The sequence below is a fragment of the Canis aureus genome, chromosome 18 (assembly GCF_053574225.1).
Source record: "Canis aureus isolate CA01 chromosome 18, VMU_Caureus_v.1.0, whole genome shotgun sequence".
Lineage (NCBI taxonomy): Eukaryota > Metazoa > Chordata > Mammalia > Carnivora > Canidae > Canis > Canis aureus.
The window spans coordinates 56,763,763-56,787,266 of NC_135628.1; the positions used below are offsets into that span (position 1 = coordinate 56,763,763).

Below are 23,504 nucleotides of genomic sequence, written 5' to 3' on the forward strand. Positions count from 1 at the left end.
ATTTTAAAATTAAAATTTCTGATAGTGCCTAAAAAATACCTTTACCACATACAACACAAAGTATACATACTCAACAGACAAGTACATCATCTAACCCTGTTTATACTCAGGTTTTAAATTTACAATAGACCTACAGTAAAAATAAGTTACCAACTATTTCCTATCCTTCCACCATAGCTGTGAGGAAAGAGCTTATTTTTATGAGGTGGACTAATTTTTCTATTACATTAATTAACCTGCTATCGATATGAAATATTCTTGGAATTATTAAATGCAATTGAAAAATGCATTAATGGTTACATAACTACATTCCCAATTTGGTTCATTTTTTTTTTTTTTAACTTAACAAATCTCCAAAATGGTCAGTGATATATTTTTTAAACTATTCCGAGTTTGACTTTACAAGAAAAATCTATGGAACATCTTTACTTTAAATTTCTCATACAATGTGAGTGCCTGGGTGGCTCAGTCGGTTAAGCATCTGTCTTTGGCTCAGGTCATGACCTCAGTGTCCTGGGATCAAATCCCACCTCAGGCTCCCTGCTCAGCGGGCGGTCTGCTTCTCCCTCTTCACCCTGCTTGTGCTCTCTCTGGCTATCTCTCTCTCTCTCTCAAATAAATAAATAAAATCTTTAAAAAATAAATAAATTTCTCATAAAATTCAATGAAAACACAAAATGCAAAACTGAATACACTGCAATACATTTACTTTTATAAATAAGCTACTGCATCAAGTCTATATTCTCAACAAGAATCCTGCTAGATTAACACATCTTTATTATCCAAAGTAGAAAAAAAAATTGAATCTTCCCTTACCTCCCCCTGCAAATAAAGAGATTACCTTGCACATAAAAAAAAAAAAAAAAAAAAAAAAAAAAGGTAAAGATTCTGATGTTATCTATTGGTGTTCTTCTGAGGGCAAGGAAGAAGGTAATTGCTACAAACCAGGTACTTTGGTAACTCTATCAATCACCTTTCCCAAAATATAACAGATCATAACAATTTTTTTGATAAATACACTCAAAAATGACTTTTTAAAAGCATACAATAACATTTAATTTAACCAGTATCCTTTGTAATGTATAGATTCACAGGTGAGAAATTTTTTGAATACTGAAATGTAAAACCTGACATGCCAAAACTTTTTCAATTCAAAATAATTTAGAAGAATAAAAAATAATAATAATAATTTAGAAGGAAACTTTAGTTATAATATATATTATTCCATTCCTTGTCCTTAAACAGATTATTCTTAATCCCCACTAGTGTTGCAATTATGAATACATTATTTCATTAAGCAATACCACACAAGGCCTGCTAGACTGGCTAGGGCTGCCTGCCTCCGTGTTCCTTCTCCATGAGTATAGTATGCCCATCATGCTGTGGTGTTTTTACTTCCTGCATGTGCTCATCATATGCATGACTTTTGATGCCTGTTTTATTTATGTCTCCAGTAATTTCTCCTTTGTCCATTTGCCTGCCTCTAAAAGTCCCCTTACTCTAACACAGCTGGTAGAAACTACTACAGGTTAAAAACTTAATAACAAAATTTGCTAAATTGTGCCACTAATAAGATCACACAGGCAGTGGGAACCTAATTTGTAGCTCATTCCCTGTGCAACCTTTAAGTTCAGAGTCTCTCTGAACATGTGTTTCATTGGCTGTAAGGGGAATGATGGAAGTCCTACCCATTCAAGCAATTATTAACACCAAGTAAGACACTGGACTTGAAAACTCTTGGTTATGAAAAGTATTAAAATGAAAAGTATTAAAATCAAGTATCAACTATTTTCACTGTGATGCTGGTTATTAACAAAGCTCCTGAGGAATACAGCACTACATAGAAACATTATGTGATTCCTTTTGGGTTTAGAGCTATGGTCCCAGGCGATCAGCTAGCTGTGTATCTGAGAATCAGACTAAAGAAACTGTAAAAAGAATAATGTTTAGTGCCTAAGCAGAAAGTGTATAAGTAAGCCTATAATCTCCAATAAAATTTGCCCTGTGACACTGACTGATGTTCTTTCTTATCAAGAGAATATTAAACACAATCTAGAATTAAATTTACAGTGTTTTAAACAGGCAGAGGATTTTTATTTTTTTAAATATTTTATTTGTTTATTCATGAGAGACAGAGAGAGAGAGAGAGAGAGAGAGAGAGGGAGAGAGGCAGAGACAAAGGCAGAGGGAGAAGCAGGCTCCATGAAAGGAGCCCGACGTGGGACTCAATCATGGGTCTCCAGGATCACGCCCTGGGCTGAAAGTGGTGCTAAACCGCTGTGCCACCCAGGCTGCCCAGGCAGAGGATATTTAAACACAGAGTTAAGTATGGGGCTTTGTAGCTATTTGTCATAAAAGGTGCAAGAATAGAGAATTTAGTTAGTAACCTCCTCTTAACTTTTAATTTCATCAACAAATTTCTATGACAATGAAGACATCTGATGAGTTTACCACAAGTAATCATGAATTATTGGTGCTGATCATTCCATTACATTTTTTTGAAAATAGCTTGGTGCTGAGTAAATCATATTCTGCTTGGGGCTATGTAGTTTACCTCGAATTATTTCAGAATCATCTAAAATGACTCATTTTTCTATTAAAATGATGAATGGGCTAAATGAGGTATGTAATAAATACTACAGGTTTGTAAACAGATTTCTGCTCTCTAGTGAATGGAGGCCTTACTTCATTTGGTGATTCTGCCTCTTGGTATTTTCAGGAGAAGTCATCCTTAAAATATAGTTAGTAAAGAAAAGAATGGAGAGAGTCACATTGGAACCAAATGTTGAATGTCTTTCTGGTTAAGGGAATAACCCTAGGCTACATGAAAATAAACCCTTCTTCCCTCACAAGAAGGGCACAGTTTAAAACATCAAGAAACTCAGGAAGAACATAACTCAGTCCCACTTAGGAATTCTAACTAAGCAATAAAATTGAGGACATGGAAAAGAAATAAATATAGATACAGAGTTGTTCAAGAATGTCCAACATTGGGACACCTGGGTGGCTCAGTGGTTGAGCGTCTGCCTTTGGCTCAGGTCATGATCCCGGGGTCCTGGGATTGAGTCCCACATCAGGCTCCCCCCTGGGAGCCTGCTTCTCTGCCTATGTCTCTCATGAATAAATAAATAAAACCTTTAAAAAGATTAATGAAAAAGAATGTCCAACATTGAGAAAATTTTAATGCCAGAAAAACAAAAATGAAGCAGATCTCATTGCACATGGTATGTCACATAGTAAACATTACTACTATTCAATTTACTGCTGAATTCACTACGTCACAGGTCTGCCCACAATAGGTTGAAAGCAATTCTCCAAGGCTATATCAGAACTGACATGAAGACAAACTGAAAAGATTGCTGGTGAACAAAAAAGGAGCACATTTGCTTTACAGTCTCATTCACCAAATAATGTGCAAAACTCTTATTTGGGATTTATAAGGATTGACAGGCCTCATTATATTTATGTTAAACTTTTAATTTGTTAAAGGTTAAAACAAACTAAGGGCCATATTTCTTAGTCTCTTCAGTAAGAAATGAGATTATGATGTCAGTTCAAGTAAGATTCGAAAGGCCTAATGATATTTCATTTCAAGAAGGCAGGCAAAAATTAACAATAAATGCCAGGTCATTATAAAGAGACTGAATTATAACCAACCCTTTGCACCTTAGTTACCTATGGATTTTTTACTCAGGGCTCCCCATACCTTACCTTGACACCCATAATGACCCAACTGATGGGATGTCAATAAGCTATTGATGGCACGGCTACCACATAGGACACCACGCGGCAAGACTTGCCCTGAGCCAACCCATTTGCAAGCAACCTCATGCATTTTTTTAAAGTACATTTCAAATGGAAATATGACAGCACATTCTAAGCAGAGTTGCTCCTCACAGTGGTCTTTGAATACAACTAGTTTTTGGTAAGAACACCCAAGAGCATTATAGTCAACTGTGCTATTTCCTCTCTAATCACTTTGTCAACAAGGTCACACAGCCAGAGAATACTTCCTTGGAAAAAAGCAACACAAGCAAATTGCCATCACCTGTACATTGTGTTCAGTGGACTGACTCATCATCCCTGACGGTGAGATTTAATCTCCTTACCAGAAGAACACTCAGCCATTCCCTGCTCCGGGCCCCTCAGTATCTGCTCAGCATGATATCATGCTTCTCTAAGGCTATTTGGTAATGTTGAGATCCCAGGCATTTCTGTAAAGCTGGATGAGAAGGGGGTATGACCATGTACATTCGAGAAATATATTCATCTGGTTAGGCTCTCAGAATAGAAGCAATACTGAAATCTGTAAATCCAGTCCTATTCTTTCTCTGGGCTCTTAACATAATGGTGAGGCTGGCAAGCTGAGACAAAACATGCTGTTCCTTTTTACTGCAGGAGCAAACAAACACACCTGAAGCGGCCCTGCCTTTCCATGGAGTATTTCATTAACAATCTCTTCATAGGACTATGTGCCCTCCCGCTGACAATAATAATACTGCTTTAACACACACAGGAAGTAACGACCATACATGATGACAAACAACATAAAGAGAGAAGATGGCATCTAAATGCTCTGTCCTGGAAACTGTAATGGCCTGCTGAATCCAAACACACAGGAGGCAAAACGATGCACTGAGCCTCTGCTCCTACTGGTCTTAAGGGATAAAGGCTCTTTAAACTTCCTATTCAGACAGTAATTGAGCAAGAGTCAATAATAGGACTTATAGATGGATCCCAGGTCCCATTCTTACCAGTAACACTGAGGAAAATATTTCATACTTACATGGTTTAGATCCCTCACACATAAAGTAGAAATTCTACATTTAAATAGTCTTCAAAAGCAAAAGCTCAAAATCATTAAATTCATTTTCTGGCATTGAAAGTAAATTTAATATACCATGCATGTCACAACATTTGGGGCTTGGTGGTTTTTTTTTTTTGCAAGAAAACCAGAAAAAAAAAAAAAAAGAAAGAAAAAGAAAACCAGCACACGGTTTATATAACCAGAGGGAACACACTAATAGAGATTATAATCAAAGTGCTAAATTGCACCCAAAAAACTGCAACAGTTTTTTTTTTTTAAAGATTGTATTTATTTATTCATGAGAGACACAGAGAGAGAAGCAGACTCAGGAAGAGGGAGAAGCAGGCGCCATGCAGGGAGCCTGATGTGGGATTCGATCCCAGGACTCCAGCCAGGATCATGCCCTGGGCCAAAGGCAGGCGCTAAACTGCTGAGCCACCCAGGCGTCCCTGTAACAGTTTTTTTTTAAGTATGTTTAAGTGCCCAATAAAAGAACCTAGGAGAACTGCCGCTACACTGCAACTTGACTCACCTGGTTAATTTTAATGACACTGAAAGCCCCAAGTGATTAGTCTTACTGTTTTTTATTGAGAATTTTTTAGCAAGAACCATGTTGATCATTTCAAAATGACACCTCCAACTGCATCCTCTGCCCTTGGCCAGAATGCCACTTATATTTGGGCAGCAGTGGTATTCTTATCTACTCCTTTTAATTTAGTCATTTTCCTCCATACCCCAAATTTCAAAACCTTTCTCTTTTTTTGCCATGAAATTTCAACTGTCACAGTTTGAAGCACAAACAAAACACAGAACTGAAAAGCACACAGCACAAAATTAATCAATTCTTCTTCTTGATTGCTTCACTGGTGCATTTCAGACAAAAAGGAAAGTGGGGATAAAAGTGACATTTTGGTGAAACAGTCACTTAAATTTAGAAAAACTAAATTTATGCATTCATCTTCTCTATTTTTTAGTGTTATTTTTTTTTCTAAACACTATGACGTTTTAGAGATCCAAAGAAATATAAGTAGGAAAAAAGTTCAAGGTTAAGAATGACCTTCCCACAAACCTTATACTTGACAGGAGACTCTCGAGGAAAAGCAACCAGATGTAGTTCATTTTGGCATCCCCAGCAACTAACAGTGCCTAGCACACAGTAGGTGTTTAATTAATTTGCAAAGGAGAGGAATGCAGAAAGGGACCAAAATACATAATGATCTAATGATCTCATCTAAAGTCCAACAAGGACAGCCCCGGTGGCTCAGCGGTTTAGCACCTCCTTCAGCCCAGGGCATGATCCTGTAGACCTGGGATTGAGTCCCACGTCAGGTTCCCTGCATGGAGCCTGCTTCTCCCTCTGCCTGTCTCTTCCTCTCTCTCTCTCTCTCTCTCTCATGAATAAATAAAATATTTTTTTAAATCTTTTAAAAATAAATAAAGTCCAACAAAATACGGATGCCTAGGTGGCTCATTGGTTGAGCATTTGCCTTTGGCTCAGGACATGATCCTGGTCTGGGGATAGAGTCCCGCATGGGGCTCTCTGTGGGGGGCCTGCTTCTCCCTCTGCCTGTGTCTCTGCTCTCTGTCTCTCAAGAATAGATAAAATCTTTTTTAAAATAAATAAAGTCAAACAAAATAATTAGTGCCATATCTGAGGCCAGAATCTTTCTAATTCTACACTGAAGTTATACTTCACAATATACATTTAACCCAGATTGTTTGTAATTCATTACTACTTTTCCTGTTTAAAATAAGAGGGTTTCTAATAACAGACACCTTGGGGCTACCCTTGACATTTCTCTCAACCCTTCAAATCTAAAATCCTAGTCATACTATCACGTAAGTATCACTTACCTCTCCCTCTTTTCTCTCCATCCCCAATAGCACTGTCCTAATTCAAGCACCACTTATTCTCTCTTGGATTAATGTAAAGACTTCTAACTTGCCCATTTCCATTCACTTCCTCTTCTAGTCTATCCTTCACACTTCACTAGAGTGAGATACCAAAATGCCCAACTATTTTATTTCTGCCCTTCTAAACCCTTATATGTATCCAGTCCAGGGTTCCTTGGATTACATTCATAGAACTCATGACCTTAGCCCTGCAATTTCTGCTTCACTCTTCAATGCTCCTTGCCCTGGACCTCTGACTCAGCCATTCCTGGTAGTGTCCCACTGTCCCTGTGCCCCCAAGCTTTCACCAGCAATATTTAAGACTAGGCCATCCCCACTCCTCAGACATATGTGTAATTCCCACTCATACCTCCAAGACTCAGCTCAGGCACCACTTCCCTGAGAAATCTTTCCTATTCTCTCCCACTTCCTCTCCCATTTTCAAGGCTTGAATAGATTCAATTCTTCATTTATTCAATCAACAAGTATGAATTGACTAATTTCCCCTTGCTAGGAACTAGTATATATTGGGCACCCAAATATGTGTTGAACAAATGATTGCATATATAGCAAGGAGTTAAAAGAAAGTCCCTGCTTTCCCCAAACTGAGAATTCTCACAAGAATATATGGCTCTATTAACAGAGTTAGCCCTTCTTAACATTATTTTTAATGTATCAGTGTCTCCCCCATTATACCATTATACTATGAATTGATTTATTTCTCTTTCTTTGAGAAAGAGAGAGAAAGAGAGAGAGAGAGAGAGCAGGGGGAAAAGGAAGAGGAAAAGGAGGAAAGAGAATCTCAGGCAGACTCTACACTGAGCACAGAGCCTGAAACAAGGCTTGATCTCAGGACTCTGAGATTACGACCCAAGCTGAAACCAAGAGTTGAGCACCTAACCAAATGAGCCACCCAGGTGCCCCACTGTGAACTTCTTACGGACAAGAGTTTGTCTCTTTCATTTATATATTCTTGGTATCTAGCCCAGTGTTTCTCATATAGTAAGCACTCACTAAAACATTGTCCAATGGGTGAAGGAAACTATTTTACAACTAGATGTATAAATATTTAAATATTTCTTTAGGTAAATTTTAGGTTATTTTAAAGTTGAGGTTAAAAAAGAAAAAAGAGGGCAGCCAAGGTGGCTCAGCAGTTTAGTGCTGCCTTCAGCTCAGGGCGTGATCCTGGAGTCCCAGGATAGAGTCCCACATGGGGCTCCCTGCATGGAGCCTGCTTCTCCCTCTGCTTGTGTCTCTGCCTCTCTCTCTGCATCTCTTTGTGTCTCTCATGGATAAATAAATCTTAAAAAAAAATAAAATAAATCACCGTTAAGTGATGATGACAAAAAAGACTAATGTCATCAAATCAGCAAAATTTAATAAGACAGAAAAAAAAGTAAGTCAAAATTTTAATCAGCATTTTAAAAAGAAATGTAACTGCAAACTTAAAGACACAAGTCTCTACAGTTTAAATTTTTTTAATCTAATGACATAGCAAATGTTAGATTTATATGTATGAGATCTTAATGATTCACAGAATGTCAAGTTGCACAAACTTTACAGTTGCCTGCTGCTGTCCTATTATGAAATCTTCATTCTTTATGGAGGTGCTTTCCTAAGAAGCATTCTTTTAATGTGAATTGTATTTAGCATTTTCATGTAGGTAAGATTATCAGTGAACTGCCTCTTCAAGACTTCTGGGCAAAACTGCTAACTAAAATTATCATTCCAATGAGTAAGAAGTAGGGTGACTGGCTGCCACGGTCTTTTCAGATCTAGAATAGTCCTTACAGCTTCTCCAACTAAAGCAATTCTTCCTAAAGGGAAAGTCAGATCTGATCCTATTTTAAAACTTCAGCAACAAGGCTCTCGTGACTTTGTCCTTCAAAGAGCCTCTGTAAAGCTCTCTGGGAAGAGAAGCGCAAACTCCCATGTAAGGAGAAAGCAAGCAATCTAAATGTCAACTGCTAGTGGGTGGAGGAACATGGGGGCTGGGAGTAGAGTTAGTTTTATTTCACAGTACCAATATCACATCAATTTTGTTTCCTTTTTTTCTAGTTCTCCTGAAAGCAAGCTTTCTAATTCCTTGCAACATGTGAACCCCAACCTTTACTTTTTTTTTAAAGATTTATTTATTTATTTATTTATTTATTTATTTATTTATTTATTTATTAACGAACGATAGACACAGAGAGAAAGAGGCAGAGACACAGGCAGAGGGAGAAGCAGGCTCCATGCAGGGAGCCTGACGTGGGACTCGATCCTGGGTCTCCAGGATCGTGCCCTGGGGCAAAGGCAGGCAAAGGCAGGCGCTAAACCGCTGAGCCACCCGGGGATCCCCGCCCAACCTTTACTTTTTTCAAGGCTGCAACATTCGGGTTCTAAATGAAGAGGACCAAATCAATGTTTGGCCATCACCCAAACAGTCCCCCATGTTAGGGTTAAGAATGGAAGCAATGGGGACCCAGCCTCACAGCAGAACCGTGCTAACATCCTCAGGGTGCCTCTCACATGAACTATGGGTTCTGGGGATGCCCGTGTCCCCAGCTGAGGACGCAGGGACAACATTAGACTTAAATCACATCCCGTATCACATGTTATACAAGATGTAGAATCTGGAAACCTGGACTGTACACACATGGGGAGAAAGAAAAAATGAACTGTATACTCTTTAAATATTATAGGTGCAGTAAATGCTTATTTCCTTAGAATTTTTTATCTTTAATTGTGACAAAAATACACATAAACATAAAATTTGCCATCTTAACCACTTAGATGTGAAAAGTTCAGGAAAAGTACATTAACACTGTTATATACCCAATCTCCAGAACTGTTTTCATCTTTCAAAACTGAAACTCTATACCCATTGAAAAGTGTTCCATTTCTCTCTCCCCACAAACCCAGGGCAACCATCCTTCTGCATTCTACCGCTATAGATCTGACCACTCTAGATATTTCATCTAAATGGAATCCTACAGCATTCGTCTTTTTGTGACTGGATTATTTTACTTACCATAACGTCCTCGAGGTTCATCTATGTCTTAGCATGTGTCAGAATTTCCTTCCTTAAGGCTGAGTGACATCTCATTCTAAGTGTACACCCCATTTTGTTCATGCATTCATCTGTTGATATACACTTGGGCTGCTTCCACCTTTTGGCTACTGTGAATAAGCTGCTGTGAACATGGGCATACAAATATCTCTTTGAAACTCTGCTTTCAAATCTTTTGGATAAGTACCCAGAAGTGGGTTGGCTGAATCATATGGTAATTCTATTTTTAGTCTTTTGAGAAACCGCCATAATGGTTTCCATAGTGGCTGTGCCATTTTACATTTCCACCACATCCTTGCCAATACTTGTTATTGTCTGTTTTTGTTTTTGTTTTTTTGGATAGTAGCCATCCTAATGAGTATGAGGTGGTTCCTTAGTAATTTTTCTATTTTCCAAATTTTCTAGAAAGAAATTTTATTAGAAGAAAATTCAGTGAAATACATTCAGTCATTAAAAATGGTCATACAAATATATATTTATTAATAGAGAAAGATTTTTACCTTATAATCTAAATTATTTTTTGATGTCCAGAATTATATGAGACTATGTATACTATTGTCTATGTTTGGGGAAATACATATAAACATATTAATATAAATGTTTTATACAGACTTAGTGGAATGGGGAAAGGAATATAAAAATAAGCCAAAATGTTAACAGCAATTATCTCTGGATAGTGGTCATTTAACTGACCTTAGTATTTTTTTCTGTTTACTTTCTGATCCTCACGCAGCGAATATGCATGCTTTCTATAATGAATAATAACAATACAGGGGGTTAATCTTATATGTAAGTTGGGAATCATCAGGTACCTAAATTATACTGTGGGCAGTCATGTTGCTTTGATCATGAACTACCACTCAAACATCTAAGAACATGCAAGCCAGGACTGATCAACTACAATCCTATTGCATAAATTCTACTTTTATTCCCAAAGTGCTATAAGGGCTCTATTTGGCTAATATTATGATAGGTGCTGAAATCTGAGAGATACTGTAATTTGCCATCTATATCCTATAACCCTAGAATGGAAAAAGAAGAGAGTTACAAAACAGCCTTCCCTGGACATTTCTTTCTTGGTCCATCACCTTTGTTCTGGTTTCACTGTCTATTCATTCAGTGTGGACCTTGAATTAGTTTTTGGAGAAATGGATTGCACATTGGCTTCCTTTTATTTTCTCTAATGGCACGTGACCTCTCCAAGAAAGGGAAAATACCAGAGAACAAAAACTGATACTTTTCTTATCAATTTTTAAACAATTTTTAATTGCCTGCTGAGCTGGGTACATCACCTAGTCTCATTTTACCTCTCCACTGAATTACTAACTACACTCCAATGAACACTAAAGGTTTGAGAAGGTAGATGTGGATTTCTAGGAAGGGTGAAATGGAAGGTAAGTAGTCAGGACCCCAGGCTTCAACCAGAGCAGCCCCACTTTTACCTAACGGGAAAATCGTTTGCTACATTATGATGCACAAAGACAAAAGAACTTTATTCAGCCATTAAAAATTCCATTTCAGAAGAACATTCGTTGATGTAAGAAAAATGTTCATGATGCTAAATGCTATAGGTGCGTTGTTCAAATATTTATCCATTCTTATATATACAAATTCTCATATATTCTAAGTATGTAATAGACCTAGGAAATAAAAATTGTCTAGAGGAAACATACCCCAGTGTAAATCATGGTTATATAAGAATGACAGATTTAGGCGTGCCTTTTAAATTTTCTCCCTGCTATTAATAATCATTTTTAAACATGTTTATGTAGTCTTTGCTTTTAAATCTTTTTTGAAGAGTTCTTTAAAAAAAAAAAAAAGATTCCCTTTCTTTAAGAAGATCATTCCCTCAAAGTCTTTGCTCTACATTTTTCCCTTTCTAAAGCCCAGAAAGTAAAATCAATCGATCAATCCCAGAAAGTGACTGACCAAACCTTACTCACCTTTGCTGGAGACTTCCTGGACTAAAATCTGGTGGTTGCAAGCAGAAAGAGAAACAAGATAGGCTGCTTGCCCCCAGAGGTTTCAAATACAATGAAATCAAAATCGGGGCAGGGGTGGGGAGAGCAAACAAGCAATATCCCTTCAGGCAAGATGCTTGTGCCAGTGTCTCCCTGTTGATCTTTACTGCAATAATTCTCTAGTTACCTGCTTTAAAAAGTCCTTCACGGTTAATCTTTGCAAATTGTCAACAACTTGTGAAAGGCAAAACACACACACACACACACACAAGAAAATCTAAGCAAAGAGAAAGACCATGCATTTTGTCAACACTAAAAGCTGGTAAGGCATCATTAGCTTTTCCCAAACATCAGTGATCTCCTTGTAGACAAGACATTTCTATTAAATCTTTAATACTCACCAGGTGCTTTGCCTTGGCTCGTTCTTCTTCACTTGATATCCTCTCTCGAAGAATAGCTCTGGTTAACTGCTCATTGGCAAAAGCCCTCTCCCGGTCCAGTTCTTTGCCTTGCTTTAGTCTGAAAAGACAAAAAAGGACTAACTTTTGGAAAAACTATGTTATTGGTTATTATTTAACAAAATACTTAAATAAAAAGAGAAATAGCAGAAATCACCTTTACCTATATTTATTAAAAGCAGGTATATTTTCTAGTTAAGGCCCCATACAGCCTCTGCCCAAGCATTTAAAATGGCAGAATTCAAATCCCTAAAAAAGTTTATTGATAGGACTTGCTTAACTAGTTTTACAACGTTCTTATGTAAAATTGAAATGTGCCCACCTAAAAATTCCATCCCTGGTGCCTCCATTTGTCCTCTGGAGATACAAGCAGTAAATCTAATTAACAAGCCATCTACAAGACAAATATTTGAAACTAACCATCATCTTCCCCTCAAAATTGCCTCATCCAACAGTTTGTTGAATATACACCCACCATTGCATAAGGCCCTAATGACAAAATGCTGAACAAGAAAGGATGGGTCCCTGTCCTCAGGGATCTTACATTACAGCAAGGAATTAAAAACATAATTAAGATCTCTTCCCTCAAGATAAATTACTCCTACTTTCCAACGATCCTCATCTGCAAAAATGGCCAGACCTTTGAACAGCAGGGATCCTCACTTCTGGAATGACTCCAATTTGTCCCTTAGCCCCAGACCAAATGTAACACTGTGGACATAGTCTAGCAAAATAAGACAGCAGAACTTCACCTCCCAAGGTCTGTACACAATACTAATTCTATTAATGAAGCATCTGACAGCACTGGGTTTATCAGTAACCTCATCACACAATTACATCATATTAAGTTACAATCCACTAAAACCCCTCATTGTGCATGAAAAAGATAAATTACTTTGGCACCAATTTTCACCATAATGCCTGGCACATAAAGGCATTCAGTAATCACTGAATACATTTTAGTCTAATCTTATGGACAAAATTTTCTGATTGCCTTTTCTTCTCTTGAAGAATAACCCCTCTACACCATCTTATCCCCAAAGGTACAAGCGATGCTTTAAGAAGAAAAAGTAAAACTGTTATGTTGATATAAGTGAAATTCTGAGTGAAATCTACTTTGTAAGTAAGTGGGAATGAAGAGTACCAAATTGAATTCAATACTAGTCTATCAAATTTGTTTTTAAAAGATTCTTGAAAAGAACTAAAGAAAATAAAAAATTCTATTACTATTTTTAAATTGCCACATCATCCAGATACTCTGAAATTCTCAGAAGTCAATTACAACCAAATTTCATTATAATCAATTATTTTTTTAAAGATTTTTTATTTATTCATTCATGATAGACACAGAGAGAGAGAGAGTGAGAGGCAGAGACACAGGCAGAGGGAGAAGAAGGCTCCATGCCGGGAGCCCGACGCAGGGCTCGATCCGGGACTCCAGGATCGCACCCCGGGCCAAAGGCAGGCGCCAAACCGCTGAGCCACCCAGGGATATCCATTATAATCAATTATAATTAAAAATAGAATCCGAGGGGTGCCTGGTGGCTCAGTCAGTTGAGCATCTGACTCTCAGGTCATGATCATGGGTCCTGGGATGGAGTCCCGAGTAGGGCTCTCGGTTGGGGGAGGGGGGAGGCGGGTTCTGCTTAAAGATTCTCTCCCTCTGCCCCTCCCTGCATATTCTCTATCAAATAAATAAATCACTAAAAATACATATATATAAAATTGTAAAACACATTCTTAAAAATTGAACCCATGTGTTTTTATGTCTTGAATAAAGATAAATAATAGACATACATTAAAACCTACACTTTGAAGTTCTCTAAAACAAAAGTAACCTCTAGAAGCTTTTCCTTGAGACACCTGGGTGGCTCAGTGGTTGAGCATGTGCCTTTGGCTCAGGTCATGATCTCGGGGTCCTGGGGTCGAGTCCCATATCGGAATCCCCACGGGGAACCTGCTTCTTGCTCTGCCTGTGTCTCTGCCTCTTTCTGTGTGTCTCTCATGAATAAATACATAAAATCTTTAAAAAAAAAAAATTAGAAGCTTTTCCTTAAGCAGTAAGAACAATTACACTTACATAAACCAAATTTCTCCATATTATTTCACAGTAAGTTCAGCAGCATCAATACTATCAATACAGTAACTCAGTGGACGTGAATACTCGTAAAAGAACACTGATCATTAGAAGTCTCGCCACTTCTGTAGAATAGCAGCAGCAGCATCTGTGGGGATCTGTTAGAAATGCAAACACTCGGACACCACCCACACCTACTGAATTACAAAGTGTGGGGGTAGTGCCCCCATAAACTGCCTTTTAATAAGCTCTCCAGGTGATTCTAATGCATACTGAAATGAGAGCCACAGCCCTCAATTACCAGAAATATACTTCTACCCACATAAATCCTGGAGATCTACAAAAGGAGAATAACAACAAAAATGAAGTGGTCCACATAAGAACAGTGTGCTGGTAACTGCTGAGACTACTGTATCAGATTATGAAATGGTGCAGTTAAAGCCTTTTACTGGCATGTCATCCACAAGTAAAAGATACTACCTAGGTTACAAGTCAAGTGGAAACTAAAATAAAATAATAAAAATTACTATCATGCCTAGATCACCTACCATATGCCAAGCACTCTGCCAGGGATTTTACATCCATATATACAACTACTATAAAAATTACATTATTAATTCAGTAACATAAAATGAAGACTATTCAACTAAATCTTCTCATATCTACCACATGGGGTGTAGCATATTTTAAAGTATTGTTTATCTTATAATACTTACCTGAGTATTTTTTTCTAATTTAATTTATTTGCATATGATACCAATTTTAATTACAAATGGAGTTAAAAGGGGCTCAACTTAAAAAGTTTTGACAAACTAATGAAAAAGAAGCAAAAACTTGAGCACAAAGGCCTTCAATGTTATAATAAAAATAAGGTATCAGTTTGCAATACCTGGTATAGATGCACAAACTTTGGAGTTGGGAGTCCTGGGTCCAAATCAAGGTTCCAGCACGTACTAGCTGAGTGAAGACTTGAGCTAACCTCCCTGGGTCTTGTTATGCTCATGAGTAAAATTAACTGGTATAATACCTACCTTACAGGGCTCTATGTACATAAAGCACTTAGCACAATGCCTGTAATGTAATAAGCACTCGACGCTATTAGGTTAAGTAGTAGTGATAATAATAGTACCCACTATGGGGTCAGCAATACAGAGAAAGCAGTAGTTTTCTAAAAAGAGGAAGAAAATCTCCAAATTCACTAAATATACCATGACTGTATCCACTCTGTCCTCTCCATCTTTTTTCCCACATTTTCACCAATAAGTTCTGCTTTATTTTTATTATCTTCAAGGACTTCCAAAATAAAAAACTGACAATGACCTGCAGCCCTATCCCTTTCCCACTTGCCTATACACACACACACGTATATGTATACACACATGTATATATACATACACACGTATATACACACACACATATATATATACACACACACCCGTAGACACACACACACACACACACACATATATTTAGATATATGTCCTTACAAATAGACCTGCATCTTCAGAAAGTCAGGCAGTAGTCCCCAGGAAATTCTTATTACCTATAAGCAACTTAGCTGTACAATCTAATAAACCTGTTTTCTCAGCTTTAAAATATGATGATTGGGGGATCCCTGGGTGGAGCAGTGGTTTAGCGCCTGCCTTTGGCCCAGGGCGCGATCCTGGAGACCCGGGATCGAATCCCACATCGGGCTCCCGGTGCATGGAGCCTGCTTCTCTCTCTGCCTGTGTCTCTGCCATTCTCTCTCTCTCTCTCTGTGACTATCATAAATAAATAAAAATTTTTAAAAAAATATGATGATTGAACTACATAATCTTATGGTCCCTTGAAGGTAAAAGTTTTACAAACACCATACATTAAATACTTTATTCTTCATCCCACAGAAACTCTTGAGAAAGTTGGTGGCGGAAGATAAATGAAACAAAGGAGTACTATCCCCAAATTTTTATCATTTTTCACTCAGAGGGCACTTATATTTCTAGTCTCATCCTTAGATTTTCCCACTAGATAAAAACTATGAACTAGGCAAGAACGAATGGGTCTCACAAATTCATTCAATAGATAATTATTAGGTGCCAGACATTATTCTGATCACTGAGAACAAAATGGTGAGCACAAGGGACACGGTTCCTACCCCTGTGAAGCTTAAACTCTGATGCACCTTTAAAAAAAAAAATGAGGCTGCTCTGACACTATATGGATGGGAGCAAATATCTGAATTGAAATCTAAAGGATATTAACTGAGCAACCTGGAGAAGGAGAACGTATTTTAGGGGAAACAAGAGTCAAGTCCAGAGGTACTGAGAAAGGCTTCTCTTAGAGCTGTGTGCCTGCTGATTCGGACAACAAAGGCTGGCAGATCTAGGGTCACACAAACACACACACAATTATCAATAAAAATTAGTGCAAGGCTTTGAAGGATGCCTGAAGCTTAAAATCACCTTTGCAACATTAGAAAAAAATTTTTAGAGAATTTTAGAAGTTTTGCTTCCTTTCCTATTATTTTGAAGGGAAGAGTTTCAGGTAGATGGTGTCACTAAATGAGGTTTTTTTTTTCACCTCAGAAGTCAAAACAACAGATGAAAAATTGCTAAATTGTCATATTCCTAAGTTCCCCAAATCTCTCCTCCACAAAATTCATTTACAGCAATACTTTCCTTCTAAGTTCCCTCTTTCACTGATTTAGATCATTTTCCTACTGCTTTGCTATGCTCAGAAGCTCCCAATTCTTTTCAGAGCTTCCTCTCTGGGGCCCTTGCTTGGATTATTCCATCAAGCTATTTTACTCAATGGCCATCTATGAAAGGTAGAAGGCATTTCATTTTTCTCTTACTTTGAGCCAAAAGCGTTGACCCAGTCTCACTGGGTGCTACTATGGCCCAGTGGTGGAGCTGCACATCAGAAGCCAGGTTGTTTTGTAAACACCCCAGAAGGGAAACAAGTGAAGTGCTCCCCCTCCACCATAGAAGGCAGCACTTTACTTCTTTGAAAGTCCCTGTTAGGTGAAAAGGAGGCATGAGATAAAAAAGGCCATTATTATAAAGTTTCCAAAGCTTTAAGAATTATCTCAAAATAAAACTAAACAAACCAGGTATCTTGGAGAATAGAATACATTCTCTTTTTTATTTATTGGCATTCCCCACTTATTATTTCAAATCTCCTGGTCCAATATTATTCTACATTAAGCCCCTGATTTAAGTTTCATTTAAATCTCCTTCTTTTAAATACATATCTCTCCTCATTTAAATTCTCTAGAGTTTTAAGCAAAGAAGTAGGAGTTTAGTGTAAACTTTTCTTATTTGCATTAAGTAATTGGATAGCTTGCCCAAGCTTAATGAAACAAATACCAGTCAGCTCTGCCCTTATACCTCAAGCCCTAGCAACTTAGCTGTTTTTCCCGGTATATTCTCAATCAGGTGAGAGATTTAAGATACACCAGCAAAATAAATTTCTAAAAACCAGCCAAATCTCCTATAATGAATATTAATATAACATATCCTTTTAAATGGAAAAAAATAAACTCATATACATTCAGCTTTCATAGATATCTAAAATCTAGTCCTACATGTTTCAGTTTCTATAGGAAAAAACACCCAATATTATTTTATTCCAAAGAATGTAAAGATTTGAAGAAAGTGGGAAGGGCATTTTAAAGATAGCTATAGCATGCATTTTGAATGTAGTCAACTTCATTATCCTCCATGAAGGAAGCATTACTATCCTCCTTCTTTTATAGGAGAAGGACGGAGATGTACAAGACCACATGGGAGACATAAAACAATCTGATCTGATTTCCAAAGCTATGCTTCTTAAACCTCCTAAAGAGTCAATCCCTCTACAGGAATTAGATTCCACTACATTATTCACCTTTGTGGTCACATAAGCACAGTTTTTAAATCTGATATTATTCATAATTATTTTTTAAAGGCCCACTTTTTATTTTTTTTCCACTCTATGAAGTCAGAATTTGCCAGAGTCAAAATCATGACCAGCCCTTTCCCAAAGTGGTTTGGCTTTCAGCAGCCCAAAATGTTTCTCTGAACCTGCACACTGCCCATGTGGCCATTCACAAACACTCAGATTTATCTTCATGTATATTGACACCTAAGTAATTCTATACAATTCTAGCTTAGAAAAATTACTTTATAATTTAATGTATAAGGCCATTATATTACTGAGGAAAGATGACAAGAACCTCAGATAATGGGTAAGAATAAATGGGAAATGAAGATTGTTAGAGATAAAGTGATTTGATGAAATGACTTATCTACACCTGAACTGTGACCATTTTACACAGACAATATCTGCAAGTATTACATGTGCTTCACTCAGACTGTTCCAACACTGGAAGAGAAAAATGAGCGACTACAACCTCAAAGGTCATTTCTAATGCTAATGATGAATTTTATTTTAATGCATCATACTTTGTCAGAACATGCTGAACCAGCATTCAAAATACTGTTTACTATTCATTTTTTAAACAGAAAAGCTGAGCTGGGTAATTCAAGAAGCTAATTATTAGACTATTAAAAATAATGATGGAACAAGTATACAACTTTTTATTAGTAGGACTTTATATAAATAAGAGTACACAACAAGCTTAATTCTTCTCCAACTCAAATTATTTCAAATACTGCCAAGAATGTTTGTGCACTGAGGTTCCAAAACAGATACATGAAGATCTAGGTACTTTAATATACCCACAATACAGCCTTATAACAGCCATGTGTCTCTCTATATGTAACACTTATATGTATCTGTATGTAATATCTATATGTACAGCAGATAAAAAGAGTTAGTAGTTAATAATGCTGACTTTTGTGCCAGGCACAGGTCTAGGCGCTTGTCAGGTATAACTCACAACAAACCTATAGAATCGACTATTGTATTTTGAATTAGAAAGTGGAGACAGAAGTTACATAAAACCAAAGCTTATGTAAGTTAAATAGTGCCTGGCTCTTGGCTAGCATTCAATAAATATTTTTGAAAGAATACAGAGTATGAGCATAGTATAGTACAGAACATAGGTATTCTTTATGTAATGGTAATTTAGCAATAAATGGCACTTCTTGGAAAGTTGAAGGACTGCAATCTAACAAACCATATACTAAGTCAGGTATTATTAAACCAGCATTATGACCTGGCTTTGAATATAACCAAGAAGACATTTATTTTTGTCATCTATGTTTTTACATAAATACCATTTAAAATGTCATTCAGAATTTAACAATCAAGGTTTCCTTCCTTTGCACAAAAACATTTTCTAAAAGTGATTTTAGCTTACACTCAAATTTAGTCATAGTCTGGACATTTTCCTGCATAGCTTCTAAACGATGCTGGAGGAAAAACTCAGCCCATTAACTGGAAGCCCACAACTTTTATTGGGGATTACCCATAACCATAATCTTAACCAGAGGGAGAAGCAAACTCCCTGCTGAGCTGGGAGCCCCAGATGATGTGGGGCTGGATCCCAAGACCCCGAAACCATGATCTGAGCCTAAGGCAGACGCTTAACTGACTGAGTCACCCAGGTGCCCTCTATTTCAGTTCTCAGGGGAAAAGTTCTACCTGTCTTGGTTTTTTTAATCATTTTCTTACCAAATATATTCTCCTACTGTGGTGAAAAATACATTTATATTTGAAAAGAATTCTGATTTTATTCTCAAGTTAATGTTTTCATAACCATGGCCCATCAACCTCCCTGTCCCTCAGAAATCCATAATTAAATTCCCTAGGAGGAACTTTCATTAGCACCCCTGTCTTCCTTCTTCTAGGACAACCTATAGCTACTTCTTTATCTGGCTTAAGCTGAATATTCAGAGGCATCTTAAACCAAAATAGTCAACTTTCTTTTTTTTTTAATTTTTATTTATTTATGATAGTGACACAGAGAGAGAGAGAGGCAGAGACACAGGCAGAGGGAGAAGCAGGCTCCATGCACCAGGAGCCCAACGTGGGATTCGATCCTGGGTCTCCAGGATCGCGCCCTGGGCCAAAGGCAGGCACTAAACCGCTGCGCCACCCAGGGATCCCAATAGTCAAATTTCTACCTTAAAGAATACATCAGTTGTCACAAAATTCAAAATACAACTGAATAATGGTTGGAAGGGAGAGGGAGACACACTTTTAAATTGAGGCATATCAGTTAGGGCTTGAAAGCCAACTGTTCCATAGAAGTAGGATAAAATAAACTTGCATGACCTGTTGCTTGTCTAGATAGTGTCTACACTCCTTCCCCCTCCAACATTCCTTTTGTGGGTGCTACAGGTGTTTATATACTAAGATGCTAGAGGAGGACAACCACAGAGTCAAGTGGAAGAGAAAGGGACAAGAGGACAAGTGCAGGCATCACTAGAGCGCATCTATCTCATCAGCCCACATGAGACACAGACTGAGCCAGGGACATGTGACAATGTGAGTCAGCTTCCTCTGGAACACAGAAAACTAGGACATCCCTGGTTGAGAATCTAAGATACCGGGGGGAGGCTCTCATAAAGAGGACCCAGTTTTGAAGAAATGACAGCACCCAGAATCCTTCAGTATAAGAAACACGCATCAAGCCTTTTACAGTGATTTGCATTATGTTTCTTCTTCATAAAAGATGCATCTTGTCAGGACACCCATTTTGAAATTATGTCCTTGTTAAGTTGGTAAGTCTGGAGAAACTTTTAGCCAGAAAGAGAGAGAGAAGATATTATTACCATTCTCCATTCTAAGACTTGCAGAGGAAAAAGAATCAATGCTTCTTTTCTATTTCAAAGAACTTTCAAGCTTGAACCAAAGTGCAACCTCTCACCCTCCACTGGCAGTATGCCTCTGGAAAGTACAGATTCACACACCACCTAACTCAATCCATCTCTTTTATGGGAGACGTTTTAATGCTAAAGCTTATTAGCATATTCCTCCAACAGGCCCAGAGTAAATATTTTTAAGGAAAGAATGATTACAAAAAGTCCTTTATTTTTCTTTTTTGAATCAAGTACTCTTCAAATTTCTGTTTTTTGGCTTCTATTGAGCTGCTAATTTGAATGACACATAAAGGTTAATGACTCTTTGTTTTTGTCAGGTGTGCTTGTTACCATTCCATAATCGTGTTTCTTTATTCTGGCTGGTGCTTATAAACTGAATTGCACCTTTTCTCATATTTCTGTTTGTTTTGGATAGCTTTGCCAACCCATTAATTTTTAACCTTCATTTATGAAGGTTAACACAGATTACTTTAAGTGTATGTCATATAATACATAGCTCCTGGGTGGGTAGGTATGTCTGTGTGTTAACACAACCTGAGAACCTTGATCTTTAAAAGGACAGTGCGGCCAGCCACAATTATTAACAGTATAATAACTAATGCACTTATCTTTATTTCTTCCATTTTATATTATGTTCACTATTAATTTTACTTTGTTATCTTTTATCCCCCTTCATTGTTTCCCGGTTATATCAAGTTACTATATATTCTCTTTCTCTCTCAAAAAGACCTATGGTGTACTTTTCTACGCAATTTGTGGTCATTCCTTTCCCCTCATAGACATATTCCCCCCCCCCTGCGATTGTTTAAAAACACAATTCCTACTATTTTCTCAACCACTACCCTCTGCAAACTCAGTAAGATGAAATCATTTGAATACACTGACTTTTTCCCACAACCCAACCTTAGCTGAGTTCAGTGCTTCAAATTCATACATTTCTTGGGTTTTCTCTTCAAGGATTTCTCTCCAATTTCAAGAATCCATATGAATAGCACTTTTATTAGATGTTCTGTCTACCATTCATGCATACAATACAAAGACTGCTCCTCATGGATGCTTCCTCTCTTCTCCACTTTTCCCTATATTGAGATATGTTGTGATGAATTTGTAAGTTGGTTGGAATTCTCTTTAAGTATTTCCTAAGATGTTTTACTACATCAGGTATTCATCTATGACTCAACTTCACACCCCTCTTCTATCCTTTGCTTTTGTGACGTGAGATCTGGGAGTCTCTAAACCACATTGCTGCTCTGCAGTTGGGTCCCTCTTAGGCTCTGCCAACAGAGGGTGCCAGAGGGAGACTGCAAGGCTGGGGAGAGGAAAAAAAGGCACTCTGCTGTTTGCTGTCTATGCCTTTCAGCATCACTCAGGCCTCCTTATTTAATCCAGTTTGCCCACACTCGCAAAATCAACCTTGCCGCACCCCACTCTGGAGACGTCAGCCCTACCTACCAGGATGATCCTCAAAACCTGGGTCCCAGACACACTGGCTTCTCCTCCAAGCTCGGAGATAGACAGGTGCACCACCAGCCAAGAGACACCTCCTCTTCTGAGGCTGAAGAGTAGTTCACAGGACCCCTCCAGCAGGTTCAATGTTTTAACAACTGCCACTGCTTCCGGCCAGGGCCACCTCTGGGACACCTGCAAGCTGTACTGTCAAATACAATCAATAATAGCCGCACAAGGGATGCCTGGGTGGCTCAGTGGTTGAGTGTCTGCCTTCAGCTCAGGGCATGATCCCAGGTCCAAGGATGGAGTCTCACATCAGGCTCCCAGGAGGGAGTCTGCTTCTCCCTCTCCCTGTGTCTCTGCCTCTCTCTGTGTGTCTCTCATGAATGAATAAATAAAATCTTTAAAAATAATAAGAGCCACACAAATATAGCTATTACAAACTGAGATGTGTTGTCAGCATAAAGTATATACTGGATTTTTACTACTTAGTATGAAAACAATAATGTCATGTGTACCATTAGTAAATTTTATGTTAAATGATGATATTTTGGATATACTGGGGGAATAATATATCTTCAAATTATTTTCACCTATTTGTTTATACCTTTTTGACATGACTACTAAGACAAATCTTAATGAATAGAAATATACATAAGCCATCTATCTAAATAGCACTGCCTTAGGGGTCTTTTTGTGTATTGTGGGTTGTTTCTTCCTGCCTGTTCTGCCCTTCAATACTTCATAACAATTCTTTTATTAAATTCTCTCTGTAGGATCCCTGGGTGGCGCAGCGGTTTGGCGCCTGCCTTTGGCCCAGGGCGCGATCCTGGAGACCCGGGATCGAATCCCACATCAGGCTCCCAGTGCATGGAGCCTGCTTCTCCCTCTGCCTATGTCTCTGCCTCTCTCTCTCTCTCTCTCTCTCTCTCTCTCTGACTATCATAAATAAATAAAATTTTTTAAAAAAATTCTCTCTGTAAAAGTAACTGGTAAGTTTTATCTCTTTAATGGATTCTGGCTGCTAATCAGAATAATGTTTTGAGAATATTAAA

At 37.8% G+C, this 23,504-nt stretch overlaps 1 protein-coding gene across 2 annotated transcripts in view; it reads right to left on the minus strand.

The window, feature by feature from the left end:
* Window positions 1-23,504, minus strand: part of CHCHD3 (coiled-coil-helix-coiled-coil-helix domain containing 3) — a 278,408-nt gene that overhangs the window by 168,996 nt on the left and 85,908 nt on the right. For both annotated transcript variants that reach the window (XM_077857382.1, XM_077857383.1), the window contains exon 4: window positions 12,115-12,232. In XM_077857382.1, the coding sequence (XP_077713508.1) occupies window positions 12,115-12,232 (118 nt within the window). The remainder of the gene's footprint in view (window positions 1-12,114; window positions 12,233-23,504) is intronic.